At 40.7% G+C, this 12,753-nt stretch overlaps 1 protein-coding gene across 4 annotated transcripts in view; it reads left to right on the forward strand.

Moving 5' to 3' along the window:
* Positions 1 to 12,753, forward strand: part of wu:fj29h11 (protein NO VEIN) — a 51,880-nt gene that overhangs the window by 16,544 nt on the left and 22,583 nt on the right. For all 4 annotated transcript variants that reach the window (XM_047376979.1, XM_047376980.1, XM_047376982.1 and 1 more), the window contains 20 exons: positions 450 to 630; positions 725 to 891; positions 978 to 1,118; positions 1,198 to 1,379; positions 1,508 to 1,680; positions 2,732 to 2,956; positions 3,047 to 3,156; positions 3,653 to 3,868; positions 4,834 to 4,960; positions 5,081 to 5,303; positions 5,397 to 5,544; positions 5,675 to 5,852; positions 8,268 to 8,445; positions 8,531 to 8,657; positions 8,774 to 8,893; positions 10,473 to 10,623; positions 10,705 to 10,817; positions 10,993 to 11,143; positions 11,238 to 11,486; positions 11,618 to 11,830. In XM_047376979.1, coding sequence (XP_047232935.1) covers positions 450 to 630; positions 725 to 891; positions 978 to 1,118; positions 1,198 to 1,379; positions 1,508 to 1,680; positions 2,732 to 2,956; positions 3,047 to 3,156; positions 3,653 to 3,868; positions 4,834 to 4,960; positions 5,081 to 5,303; positions 5,397 to 5,544; positions 5,675 to 5,852; positions 8,268 to 8,445; positions 8,531 to 8,657; positions 8,774 to 8,893; positions 10,473 to 10,623; positions 10,705 to 10,817; positions 10,993 to 11,143; positions 11,238 to 11,486; positions 11,618 to 11,830 — 3,373 coding nt within the window. The remainder of the gene's footprint in view (positions 1 to 449; positions 631 to 724; positions 892 to 977; positions 1,119 to 1,197; positions 1,380 to 1,507; positions 1,681 to 2,731; positions 2,957 to 3,046; positions 3,157 to 3,652; positions 3,869 to 4,833; positions 4,961 to 5,080; positions 5,304 to 5,396; positions 5,545 to 5,674; positions 5,853 to 8,267; positions 8,446 to 8,530; positions 8,658 to 8,773; positions 8,894 to 10,472; positions 10,624 to 10,704; positions 10,818 to 10,992; positions 11,144 to 11,237; positions 11,487 to 11,617; positions 11,831 to 12,753) is intronic.

Raw genomic sequence — 12,753 nt, forward strand, 5'->3', positions numbered from 1 at the left:
CAAAGTGTTGCAATTGTCCAATCATAGTCCAGCGTCTCATTTGGACCTCAATTTTAGCACTTACCTGCACATCTTCTTAAACTGAAGGAACGTTGAGTGGACCAGATTTCCCCCACAACAATGTAAGAAACTTAGAAGATCAACTGGTTGGACAAACTGTTTTTACTGACTTCGCCTCAGCTTTAGACCTGGCATCCATGACTACAGGCAACAGAAATGTAAAGATTTATAGAATACTGTAGGTCATAGGGCACACATCAGCTGGATTATAGCATCATCACATCACTCTGTAATATCATCAGTTAATGGTGGCTCTGTCAAATATGCGTCATTCGCAGTTTTCATTTGGAGCAGTCCAAAGACAGAGCAGCCATAGTTCTGTGTTTATACTCAGAATATGTCATAGAAACGCTTCCTAATACAGAGCTGTGTTTCTTTTACCAACCCAGCACATCCAGAGCTTTTTGATGCAGGTGTCAGCTGATCGGCTGACAAGAGCTTTGTTCCAGCTGGCTATCTGTGGGGGCTCCCTGGCTGTTCCACAGGACCTGGTGCCAAAAGATAAGACCCCCAAAACGACTGCGGACGCTAAAACAGTGGACAAAGCTGCTCCAGCCCTCCCTAGTGAAGGTTTCTAATATTGCTGCCATGTAGTCTGATGACTGAATGTTTTTCAGCCACACCTTACTACTATTAATGGATTGGTATGGTTTATATCTCACAGCCAAAGTGAAGCAGTATGTAAAAGATAACCTGGCTTCTCAGAACTCAGCCGTCACTCTGGCACACATCGCTGCTCTGGAGAAGAAGCTGACCAAAAACTTCAACATCAAGGATTTCGTTTCCTTAGAACAAGGAACCTTCCTGGACTTCCTGGTGAAGCACATTCAGGTACATGTACTGCTTCCTGTGTGTTTCTGATTACCATCTGAAGGTACCTGCTGACACCATTCTAACCTCTCTGTGTTTGTTCGCAGCTGCTGCAGGAAACTCTAGGATCGGCTTTGTTTCTGAGACCTAATGTTGAACTCACAGGCAGTGGTTTCAGACCCACCAGACAAGATGTGTTTGAATTCATTAAACAATGTGGCCACATATCCTCTACTGATCCAGACGAGGTGAGTACCTCATATGCTTGAAAACAGTCTTCACTGTGAAAGTAGATAGCAGTGTTAATATTCTAATGTCTTTTCCCAGCTTGCTCACATTGAGTCAGCACTCAGGTCTCACTACAGGGTCCGGGACAGTCGGGACTTGGGCTATGGGACCCTGCAGACGCTGGCTGACTTGGTCAAGAGGCAAAGATCACTTGCTGGAGGAGGAGGAGTGAGCCCTGTGTACTACGAGTCAGCTCTGCTGGCCAAACACAGCAAATCCAGGTTGGAGTTGTCACTAGGCAGACATTTCCCAACCGATTTAGGAAAGGGATGTGAAATAAAATGATCATTTCTACTTCCATCTAAATTAACAAGGCTCTGACTAAGCTCTCACGTTTTTCTTTAAAAAGCGTTGAAAGTGGCTGTGAGTCAGTGGGTCGCCTGGGTGAGATGTCTAAAGCCCAGGCCCTGGCCAGCTTGCTCTCATGCCCTCTCCTGGAGGATGTAAACAACTGGAGCCAATGGGAGATGATCTTTAAACCCAGTCATGGCCCCCTGAAAGACTTCATTGAAAGTAATGCAGGTACAGTGCCATGCCCCTTGAACTTTTAATTTTTTTTTATATTACAGCCACCAGCTTCAATGCATTATATTTACATTTTATATGATAGATCAACAAAAAAAAACAGTGCATTATTATGAAGGGGAAGGGAAATGATGGTTTTCAAAATGTTTTACAAATAAAAATGTGGAGGGTATATTTGGTCCTCCACTTTTCAATATCTATATTAATGACATAGGCCTTGCTTCAGATAGTTCCCATGTACTTCTATATGCTGATGATGCCATCATCTACACTTCCAATACCTCCCTGACTACTGCTTTATCTTTACTTCTTTATCTTTATTGCTTTATCTTGCCTTCTCTAGCCTTCACTTCATTAAAATAAAAAATTTTACCACAGCCTACTTATCTCCCTAAATATTCCTCTTTAAATGGGCCTGATTATGTTGTGACCTACAAATATCTAGGTATTTCTTCTCCTTGTTGAGTTAGCCTTCATCCTATCCTCGTATCCACTGGTATTTGTTCATTTATAAAACTCTCATTGGAAAATCCTGTGTATATCTACAGTCACTTCTTAATTTGCGCAGCATCAACTTTATCTATGCTGTTGAAGGCTCATCAGTCCCCCTGTCCCTAAAGCCTGAACCTAATTTTGCAGTACTTCCTTCCACTTTTCTGCTAGTCAGTAGTAGATCTTGTCAATAGTACAAGATCAATGCACTTGGGAAACTTAGAAAAGTTGTTTCCCAACTACATTTGGTGCCAGTTGTTTTTGATCACACTGCATGAAATGCTTCTTATACCTGGAAGTGTTGTGAACTGCCATATTGAGAAATTAATTTGGAGGTAAACATTTAGCAGAAACCTTTAGTTGAAAAGTGTCTAGATTAGCACCTTTGATAGCTTAAACCATCTTTGACTGTTTTCTTCTTGCAGTAGGAGATGTTTGTTGTGTCGAGTTCAATGTTTAGCAACATCCCTTCTGACAGCACTACACCTTCATGTAGTTGTCTGCTACTGGATGTGTAAATAATACGAGACTTAATATTTGCTTTCTCAACACACAGCAAATACAGGCCTGGCAGTGTTAGAGGTATCACCAGGTTTGCTGCTGAGGATCACCACAGAAACAGGTGACAAACACTTCACCAGCGCTGTGGCAACCCTCGATCCTGTCGGGACAGCTGGTCACCTTGTGTCCATGGTAGCAGCTGATGGGATTGACAATGCTCCCACAGCTCTCCTGGCCAATCACATGGAGAACTCCCTGGCAGCAGCCGTGGCTGAAGAAGGTAGTAAAAATTGTTTTATTGCACAACAGAGAAGTATATTGCAACTGTAGTGTAAATGTTTCATCAGCAAAATAATGTGTGTTTTCTCAGATCTGTCCAAGGCGGAAGAGGATGTGACGTGTTACAGCAGAGTGGCTAAGTTCCTGCTGCAATGTTTGACACGAATCCCCACGAGAACCTGCCATGCGCTTCTGCAGCAGGTCAGTGGCTACTGATTCCCCATCAGGATACTTATTGGAGAAATCTGATCGCCTCTGATGTCTCCACAGAGAATGTATCTTAAATTGTTTCGATATGAAAGTACAGGTGGTGAGAATAGATAGTCTCAGTTGGTTTTTCTAAATGTGCACCTTTGCACTTTAAAAGCTCAATAGGAAAAAGAAAAGTTATTTGCTTAAAATCCAACCAATGGTTTTAAAATACTTTGGCACACAATGAAAATAACCTTTAACATGAAAAGAAAAAGAACAAAATCATGTGGATTAAATAAGTTTCGATCTTTGGTGTTGAAATTTAGCATGCCGAAAAACAAGGCTGTGTCCATTTTCTAGTTGCCAAACCACCTCCATGACTTACATCTAGCCTATCATCTCCTTTAGATTGTCAGCAATACAGCTCCGTTAAGGTCAGTTTGTGTATCTCTGTTGCAACTGTAAAGAAATAGAGCTCATGTTTGTGTGTGAATGTGATCTGCAGGTGTTTCTGGAGCCATTCTCCCGCGTGTTGGGCCAAGCCAAGTCTAAAGAGGTCCTGATCACAGTGGCTCAGTCTGACCCGAAACATCTGAACTGTCTGCACCAGCTGGGCATCCTCCTGGGAATCACAGATTGGGTCAAAGACTACCAGAAAAAGTTGACCCCACCCCAGAGCCAAAACAATAATGCTTATACAGCACATTGGGATCATGCCAAGGTGAAAGTTCAAGTTAAAAAAACATTGACTTACATTGGCAGAAATTTAAGAAGTAAAGAAAATAATTATTTAAACTGATGATTTCATGCTCATCATCTGATTTTTTCCAAACATGAATTAGAGGATTCACCACATTTCTGGCTTTTATTTAACTAGCCACACTTAACAGAATCAATAAATCACACATAAATAACCTGTCTGGCCACATGAAGTTGGCCAAAAGATCTCGAAAAGCAAAATATGCCCCCGTCCTGAAGAAATTCAGGAACAGATGAGAAATGGTTATTAACATGTTGCAACCTGAAAAGGGTTACAAAGCCATTCTTAAGGCTGTGAATCACAGTGAGAGACATTATCCACAAAATGAGAAAAAATGGAACAGTAGAGATCCTTCCCTGGAGTGACCAGCCTACCAAAATTCTTTCAAGACCGCGTTAAAGGCTCATCCAAAAAGTCACAGTAGAAAAATAAAAAACAAAAGGACGTTTGGAAAAGCCCAGTCAAAGTCCGGACCTCCATCGAACTGAGATGTTGTGGCATTACGTTAAATATTCATTGCTGCTAACAAGGACACAACCACACTTTTACATTTAGGGGACAGGCAGTCTTTTTTACAGGGTCAGTTTAGTTTAGATAGCTTTTTTCTCTTGAATGAATGAAATCATAATGGTCAAAAACTACTTTCTATATTTACTCAGGTTGTCTTTGTCTAATATTACAATTAGTTTGATGATCTGAAACATTCAAGTATGACAAAAAACAAAAATAAATCTCTAAGAGGACAAGTACTTTTTCACAGCCCTGTAAAAATAGACCATTGTGAGTAATCAAGTCAAGTTTATTTATATAGCGCTTTTCAGCAACAAGGCTCTCAAAGGTAGGGTAGAGTACTATATGCATTTTTTAAATGTTTGTTCTGACTGAAAAGCATGTCTTGTATTTATCTTTTATTTCTGTTGCTTTAGCCCAATCTGACAGATTCTAACAGCAGCAGTCTGTCCGCTCTAAATATGAGTGAAGACGAGTTGCTCGAGGATGACTCCATTGATAGCAGCTCTGTGTCTTCTCAGCTCAACCAGACCATTCAGCAAGGTGGATGAAATGCTGTTCCTATACAGATATCAAATTTATTTTTAGTATTGTTCTCCTGAATTGAGAACTGAACCAATTCTGTTTCTCATTCTTTTTTGTTCCCCAAATGTCTTTCTCTAGTTAATGGTGACCAAGCCAGAGAGATTGACGAAGAAGAGGATGAGGAGGAGCTATATGAGCTGGCCTCAATTACTAATGGAGAGACCTCCAACATTAGCAGCGAACCTGAATGTGGTCAGAGCGATGAACAGCTCAACATGTGTGACACAGATGAAAAGGAGGTTGACAGCTATCAGTCAGAGGATAAATTCTGTCATCAAAAAAACATAATTGAAGACATCAGGTTTGTGTTTTTTGTTATTGGTGCTCACGCTGTGCTTGTAGGAGTCTTTTTCCAGTAGAGTTGATCAATAACGCTTCCTGTTCCACCTTGCAGAAAACGTGAGTTTGGCATTGGGGTGGAACTGAATGAGGAAGGCCAGAAGTTGATGCAGGTCCACCAGGAGCGACTGGGTCGCAGCTTGCATCGGCTATCGACTGAACTCTACAGCAAAGACACACACTTTGTCCTGGAACTCATTCAGGTGGCTGCTCATACATTCACAGCCCTTAAACATCATCTCTAAATCTTTTCAAAACAATTGTCTTTGCAAAAATGCAAAAAAAAAAAGAAATGACTTGATTCTTCTTCAACTTTCGTGTATTCTTTGTCAGAATGCTGATGACAACAGTTATCCCTCTGAGGGTGGTGTCATCCCAGCGCTCGCCTTTGTGGTTGAGAGAGATTGCATCACTGTCCTCAACAACGAGATGGGCTTCCAGGAGAGGAACATCAGGGCCATCTGTGATGTAGGCCGCAGCACCAAGGGCAAACACACGTTGGGATACATTGGTAATTATGTGTACCATGGTTTGCATTGTCCAAGTTTGACCTTATCGCAAGCTGATTATCAGATTGAAGATCACCTTTTCTTAGAGATACACTGATCAGACTATTGTGGACCATTTCCGATCTCCGTGTGTGTGTGTGTGTGTGTGTGTTTATTTTACTATTTTGAAAGAAAGCTCTAAAGAATTAAACTGAGCTACTTTGCTGTAATTGGTTCCACCTTCCTGTTGTAGGTTTGCTCCTTTGCTCTCTCTCGCAGGCTGAATGAACAGCATGTCTCACCATGAAGTAGAAAATACCGTCTCCTTTTAATTAGCTTCTTTATTTTGAAGACCTCACATTGAGTTTTTTTCCTTCAGTAACAGCATACACACTGAAGAGTGTTGTTATGAGTCCGACATGGTAGCGTGTACATATGGTGGTTAAGTGGTCAGAAAACAATATAATAATTTCTAACAGTCCATTAAAGTTTTCCATTATCTGATTCTGAATACAGACGGCTCCAAACCTAAAATGTTTTTCATATCTGTTTCTACATCTTCCCAGAATTTGACCAATTTTGGACAATCCCAAGAATATGAGTAAAGTCTCCCACCCTACCACAATTTCTCCAGCAAAACCGAGAAACCCTACTACTGTATCTAGATGTGATGATTGGAGTGCTAAAATAACGCATCTTAACTTTCCAGTCAAACTCCCTCCATGTTGGACTATTAGTTCATTTATGTCCTGAGCTAAATGTTTCCTCCTATTCTTCATCTGTTATCATCATATTAGCCTCCAACTCCCATTTCTCTTTAATCTCTGTATTTTTAATATTAGATTCATATTGTTGGCTTTTGTATAGCTTTGAAATCAGGCCTTTTATAAGTTTACCTTTTGCTATTGACATTAAAGTTTCTTTGATCTTAGTCATGTCTATTGCTATTGTCTGCCGTTCCTTATGGGTGTAAGGATTATGATTATTGATTAATTAATATTTATCAAGAATTATAATTTACAATTATAATTTGAGAAACATAAATTTTTTAACTAAAAATCTTTACTTACCAATTGAAATCAGAGATGTCCTCTGGTGTTGGAATTGTGGCTCAAAGCCCTTGTTAATTACAATTATTAAATTCTCAGTAATAATTAATAACTATTACTAGATGTCACCAAAATGTGGGGAACTTTGACTTTAGTTTGACTGACAAATCACTCTTGCTCAAAATAAACACAAACGCTTTCTCCTTATCTACGTGAATATTTATTAAATCAACAGTCTGATACGCCTCGCTATTCTGATTCAATAATCTTCACCTAATCAAGCATGCAAAATTCTACACAAAAGGGGTAAAATATCTAACTAAACTAAATAAAACAGCATTGAGTGTGTATGACATCAAACCAGCAGTTATGGCAACACAAGACAGAATGCTGAACGAAGCTTTGGGTGCAGCCCCCACCTGGCGCAAAGTATCATAAAACCCCCAAAGTTGGAGCACAGAAAGAGTCATCAAACTTTTGGCGGCAGCCGGTAAAAGTTCTAGCAGTCCAATGTTACAGTGTACCTGCGCTCAGGTTTCACACAGTAAAACACAACTTGCGAAGCTCGGCGGCTTCAGAGTCCAGCAATAATCAAAATTCAATAACACATGGCATGCACATAAACTTCGAACACATTGGACTATAAGTGACGATTCTAAATCGCTCTAAAATCCTATTCTATCTTGCCCGAGCTATTTCTAATAGAAACGAAATAAAACGGATTACTTGTTGTTGCCTCCTATGAAGAAGGGAGGGAAGAGAGAGAAAGGGGGGAGTTGTTACGCGTCCTATTCCAGAAACTTCTTTCATGAATTTTTCTTCTTGTTGGCCAACGGGGGAGAATGAATGAAAGTCCACGTGGGATTTTCTTCTCCAGAATGATGCGCTTCAGTTGCCAGATACTGGTCCGGTTTCCAGCGTGAAAAGCAATGGTGGGCGTTTCCGGTGCCCTTATATAGTCCACTGTGACATCAGAGCTGCGACGCCCCTTCCTCTCAGCCGCGATGCCTGCTGGGAGTTGTAGTAGCAGACTATCCTGGGGTACAAAATGGCCGATGACGCTGGAAGGCATAGCAGCTCCAGCAGCGTGCAAATGGTCCAACATTCAGCAACAAATTGGTCCAACATGGGTTTGAGTTGGAGATATCTAGAGATGTCCATTTTCTGTATATTAAATTCCCTCTGAATCTGTTCAAAAGATTTCATCATTGGTCCTATAAAAAGCTGTGCTATAAATTTTGCCACTTTCATTATTATTGCAATAAAATCCAAGTCCATATTCCCAATCTCTACATTTGTATTTTTTTTTACATTTGCTTTGTGACTTTATTTGTTGTCAGAGTTACAAACATGGTGTCGGGATGATCTGGCTTGTTCTACTTCATGCAGGACAAAAAGGGATTGGCTTCAAGTCGGTGTTTAAGGTCACAGACTGTCCTGAGATCCACTCCAACGGCTTCCACCTGCGCTTCGACAAGAACTGCGGGCCCATGGGATACATCCTCCCCCACTGGGCTGAAGAGGAGAGGCCTCTGGATGCACAGCTCAAGAACATCCATCGGCACAGGTTGGATTACTGAACAAAATGGTAAATTTTCATGCAGTTCTATTCTATGGAACCACAAAACATTTTTTGTGCCTCTCTTTGTTAGCTGGACCACAAAAATCTGCCTTCCTTTGTGTTCTGAAAGTCACCAAACAAGGAACCTTTTCCATGATGTCCACCCCTCCCTGCTACTCTTTCTGCACCGCCTGCGTTCCATCACCATCTACAATCAGGTAGGGGATTTATGCACATGCAGTTATGTTCATGCAGTTTTTCTAAGTTATCAATGTACCATTTTATCAAGGTTACATCACTTTTTTCTTTATTTTTTTTTCGCCTCCATCTGCAGAGTGAGAAGCGTCTTGTGACAATGACTCGCAAAGACCTTAGTCACAATGTGTTGGAGGTGGAGCACACAGAGGGCACAGAGCGCTGGCTGGTGGTCAAAACTACACTGCAGCCCAAGAAGGTGATGCATATGCTTTACTTCTTTCAGTAGATTCACACCACATTGCTGGATTAAAAAATACCAAATCTCACTTCACTACATAGACGTTACATGAGGGTTGTCATGATACTTTCTTGATAACGAGAAAAATACTTTATACCATTTTTGAAACTCGCAGCAAACTGTTATTTCTAATAAAAATCACCAAAATTGAACCAATTAGCGTGTGACGATATTTTTATTGCCCTAAATAATACAAAAGGTACATCGCAATTCAACACCCATTTAGAAAACAACATGTAGTATAAAGTGTCACTTTCCTATTTCGCAAAACTGCAGACAAGATAACACATCTTCTGGTTTTTGATGATTTTGCATCATATTGTTGTTTTGATGATTAACTAGAGCCTGGACGGTAGGTTGCCTCAAGTTCTGACTAGTTTTTGCTACTATCTGGGTCTCCATTTGTTAACACTTGTTTTATTACACTCCACTGTAGCCGCTGATTCAGTTTACAGCTGAACACAGAGTAATGTGGGGCAGTGCTGGGGGGTGGGGGGTCATTTCACTGCTTCACCATTTTACACCCGAAGGGGTGAAATCTTCCCTGCAATAATTTGTACCCACAATGCAACAGAGACATTGTACTTTGCGGACTCTGCAACCAACTCTGCACCAGATGCAGAAACAAAAAACACAGCTGGCATCAGAGCTTTTGGCTTCCTTCAGCTTCTCTGCTTGCCTGTTTGTCTGCCTCATAGGCAAAATGCCTTTGCCTTGAAAAGAGGGTTTTGTCACATTAGAACCACAAATGTGTTATGGGGATTTAACATGAATGACCAATGCAAAGTTATTTTTATTTGAAAAACTTTTTTGAAAACCAAGTATTATTTCTTTGCTCTTCACAACTTGTGTTGGACTATCACAACATTCCAATTCAATTCTTTGATCTTCGTGGTTTTGAAAAACTGCAAAAGTTCAAGTGGTGTGAATAATTTTGCAAGGCACTTTTGCTCAAAACATTCAGATTTTAGTTGAGAGGAAACTGAAATCAACATCTTGTACCGGTACGCACCATTCAGGAATATGTTATTCATTGCAACTCCAAGGTGCTGGAAAGTCTTGAGAATTAGAAAACGTGTTTGAACGGGACTTTAGATTAGCAGCTTTGTATCTGTGCCGACATTAAAAAATCTTTTCAAGTTTTTTTACTGGCAAAAAGCTCAAAACGTTTAGAACAAAAAAAAAAACACAGTATCACTGGAGCTATTGCAACAAGCTCCCATTAATGCAACTAATCCTGCATTCGAGATTTTTCCTCAAAATACATTGAACTTCTCTGATATGCTCCTGGTCAATGATCAGAATTCAGTGATAGGCTAAATTTTCATTATTCCTATTATTCTGTCTTCCAAACCTATTTAGTTTCTTTTTAGTAACAGGTTGCAACCTCTGCAATAAAGATATGTAAACAAGCAAACAGAGTTGAATACAGACACGTAAAGAAATTCAGTTTTTATTTGGCATTCATTTTGAACTTTTCCTTGAAGCAGTCAGTGTTTCTGTGGGCTGTTCTGAAGCAGATGTATTTCTCCCTCAGATAAAAGAAGATGTTGAGTCGACTGAGCTCGCTCTGGCTTTCCAGCTCGGCGGTAACAAGGCAGAAAGTCACATCGTTTGCCAGCCACAAAAGCAGCCAGTGTTTGCTTACCTGCCCCTCCGCAGTTTTGGCTTTCGTTTTATCATCCAAGGTGGGAATTGAGAATTCAAAAGGGATAGTTTGTTGAAGAAAAAAAGCTCTGTGTTTAATTTGTGCCCATTTTCTTCTGTAGGCGATTTCGACATTCCTTCTTCTCGGGAAGATGTTGACAGGGACAGCTCCTGGAACCAGTGGCTTCGATCAGAAATACCACAACTCTTTCTCAAGGCCATGGATGTCTTCACCGTAAGGCATAACTAGTTTAAAACAGGAAACAGAAAATATTAAAAATACATTTATGCGTAAAATAGATATTTAATACTTCCAGGAACCAAAGAGCTACGAAAATGTCATGAATTTGGAAAAATAGAAGTAGATCATCGATGTATAGTTTGTTTTTTAAATGCATGTTGTGTGTCAGGCTCACCCGGAGTACAGTGGCCTGAAAGGCCTCTGTCAGTTCCTGCACTTCATTCCCCTACCTGATGAGGTGCTGGACTTCTTCAAGCCGGTTGCTGGGCAGATTATTCAGCTGCTAAAAGGGAGGGCCTTCCTGCCAACTCTTAGTTCAGGTGTTACTCCCAACTGCACTTTATGAAAATAAAACTCTAGCAGAATTTAAAACCAGCATCAAGCAACTCTGTGATTGCTCCCTACCTTTCACAGGTGGTAAGGTTGTGTACAAGCTGCCGTCCCAGGTGGCCGTCTGTCAGGACGCCGTGATCCGTGATGTGATCAGCAGTGAGGAGCTGGAAAGGCATCTGTCTCTGTCTTATCTCCATCCGGGTCTGAGCCCCCCGCCTCCCGCTTCCCTGCTCACTCAAATGGGAGTCCGATACCTGCGGGGATCAGACGTTACCACAGTAACCACAGCTATGGCAAAGGAGCTGGTCAGAGCAGAGGGCATCCATTCAGGTGTGTGGCAGAGCAGTTTAAATTTGCCAAATAAAACAAAGTAAGATTGTAGGACGCTGTGAATATTGTCCTAAATGACAGTAACTGACTGAGTGCTAAATATGTCAATTTAAACTGTGTCATTGTTTCAGAGGGAGGCCTTTGTCAGTTGGCCAGGCTGCTGGTTTGCAACTTTCGAGCGATGGAGCATGGGTATGGAGAGGCAGAATCCATCCTCCAGAACCTCAGAGAGCTAAGCATTATTCCTCTGGCTGACGGACGAGTGGTGTCACTCAGTGGGGAGAGCGTGTTCTTTCCCATGGAAGAAACCAAGACAGAGAAGAAGAAAGCTCAAGCTCAGACAGGTAATCTGATGATTTTAACTTTTGAATCTCCAGAATGTCTATTAAAAAGTCAGTGTTTGTAATGTGTTTAATGGTTTGATTATGCACTGAGGTGTTTATTTAGTAACAATATAAGCAGTTTTCTGTCAGTATTTTTTAATTTTGTCACATTGCAATTACAGACTGCAATGTATTTTGTTCAAATAGACATAGTTGGGAAGTGGAAGTAAAACAACACACAACTGTCAAAAGTCTCCTTTAGTGTGATAGCCAAAATCAAATTCAGTGCAATCAGTTGTCTTTAGAAGTCACCTAATTTGTAAATGGAGTCTGTTTGTATAATTTCATTTCAGCATATAACCAGTTGTTCTGTGAAGGCCTCTGAGGTTTATTAGAAACAAAATAAGAAACAAAGAGCATCATAAAGACCAAGGAACACAGCAGACAGGTCAGACTGAAAGATGTGGACACATTTAAAGCAGTATTAGGTTATAAAAACAATATCCTGAATTTGGGACATCATGGAGCGCTGTTCAATCATTCATTTGAAAATTGAATATGACACCACTGCCAACCTACCAGGACAGAGCTATCCACCTAAACTGACAGGCCGGGGAAGGAAAGCATTAATCAGAGAGGTCCATGGTAACTCTGGAGGAGCTGCAAAGATTCACAACTCAGGTTGGAGAACTGGTTGACAGGAGAGCTATTATTCAGCTAAAAACATGGCAAATCTAGAAGAAAACTTTATCATCCAGCAGCACAATGACCCCAAACATACACCCAGGACTACAATGGAATGGTTTAGATTGAACCATATTCATGTATTAGAATGGTCTAGTCAAAGTCCAGACCTAAATACAATTGAGAATCTGTGGCAGGACTTGAAAATTGATGTTCACAAAACCTCTCCAACCAATCTCAGTGAACTTGAGCTATTTTGC

The sequence above is a fragment of the Girardinichthys multiradiatus genome, chromosome 10, assembly GCF_021462225.1.
Source record: "Girardinichthys multiradiatus isolate DD_20200921_A chromosome 10, DD_fGirMul_XY1, whole genome shotgun sequence".
NCBI classification, from domain to species: domain Eukaryota; kingdom Metazoa; phylum Chordata; class Actinopteri; order Cyprinodontiformes; family Goodeidae; genus Girardinichthys; species Girardinichthys multiradiatus.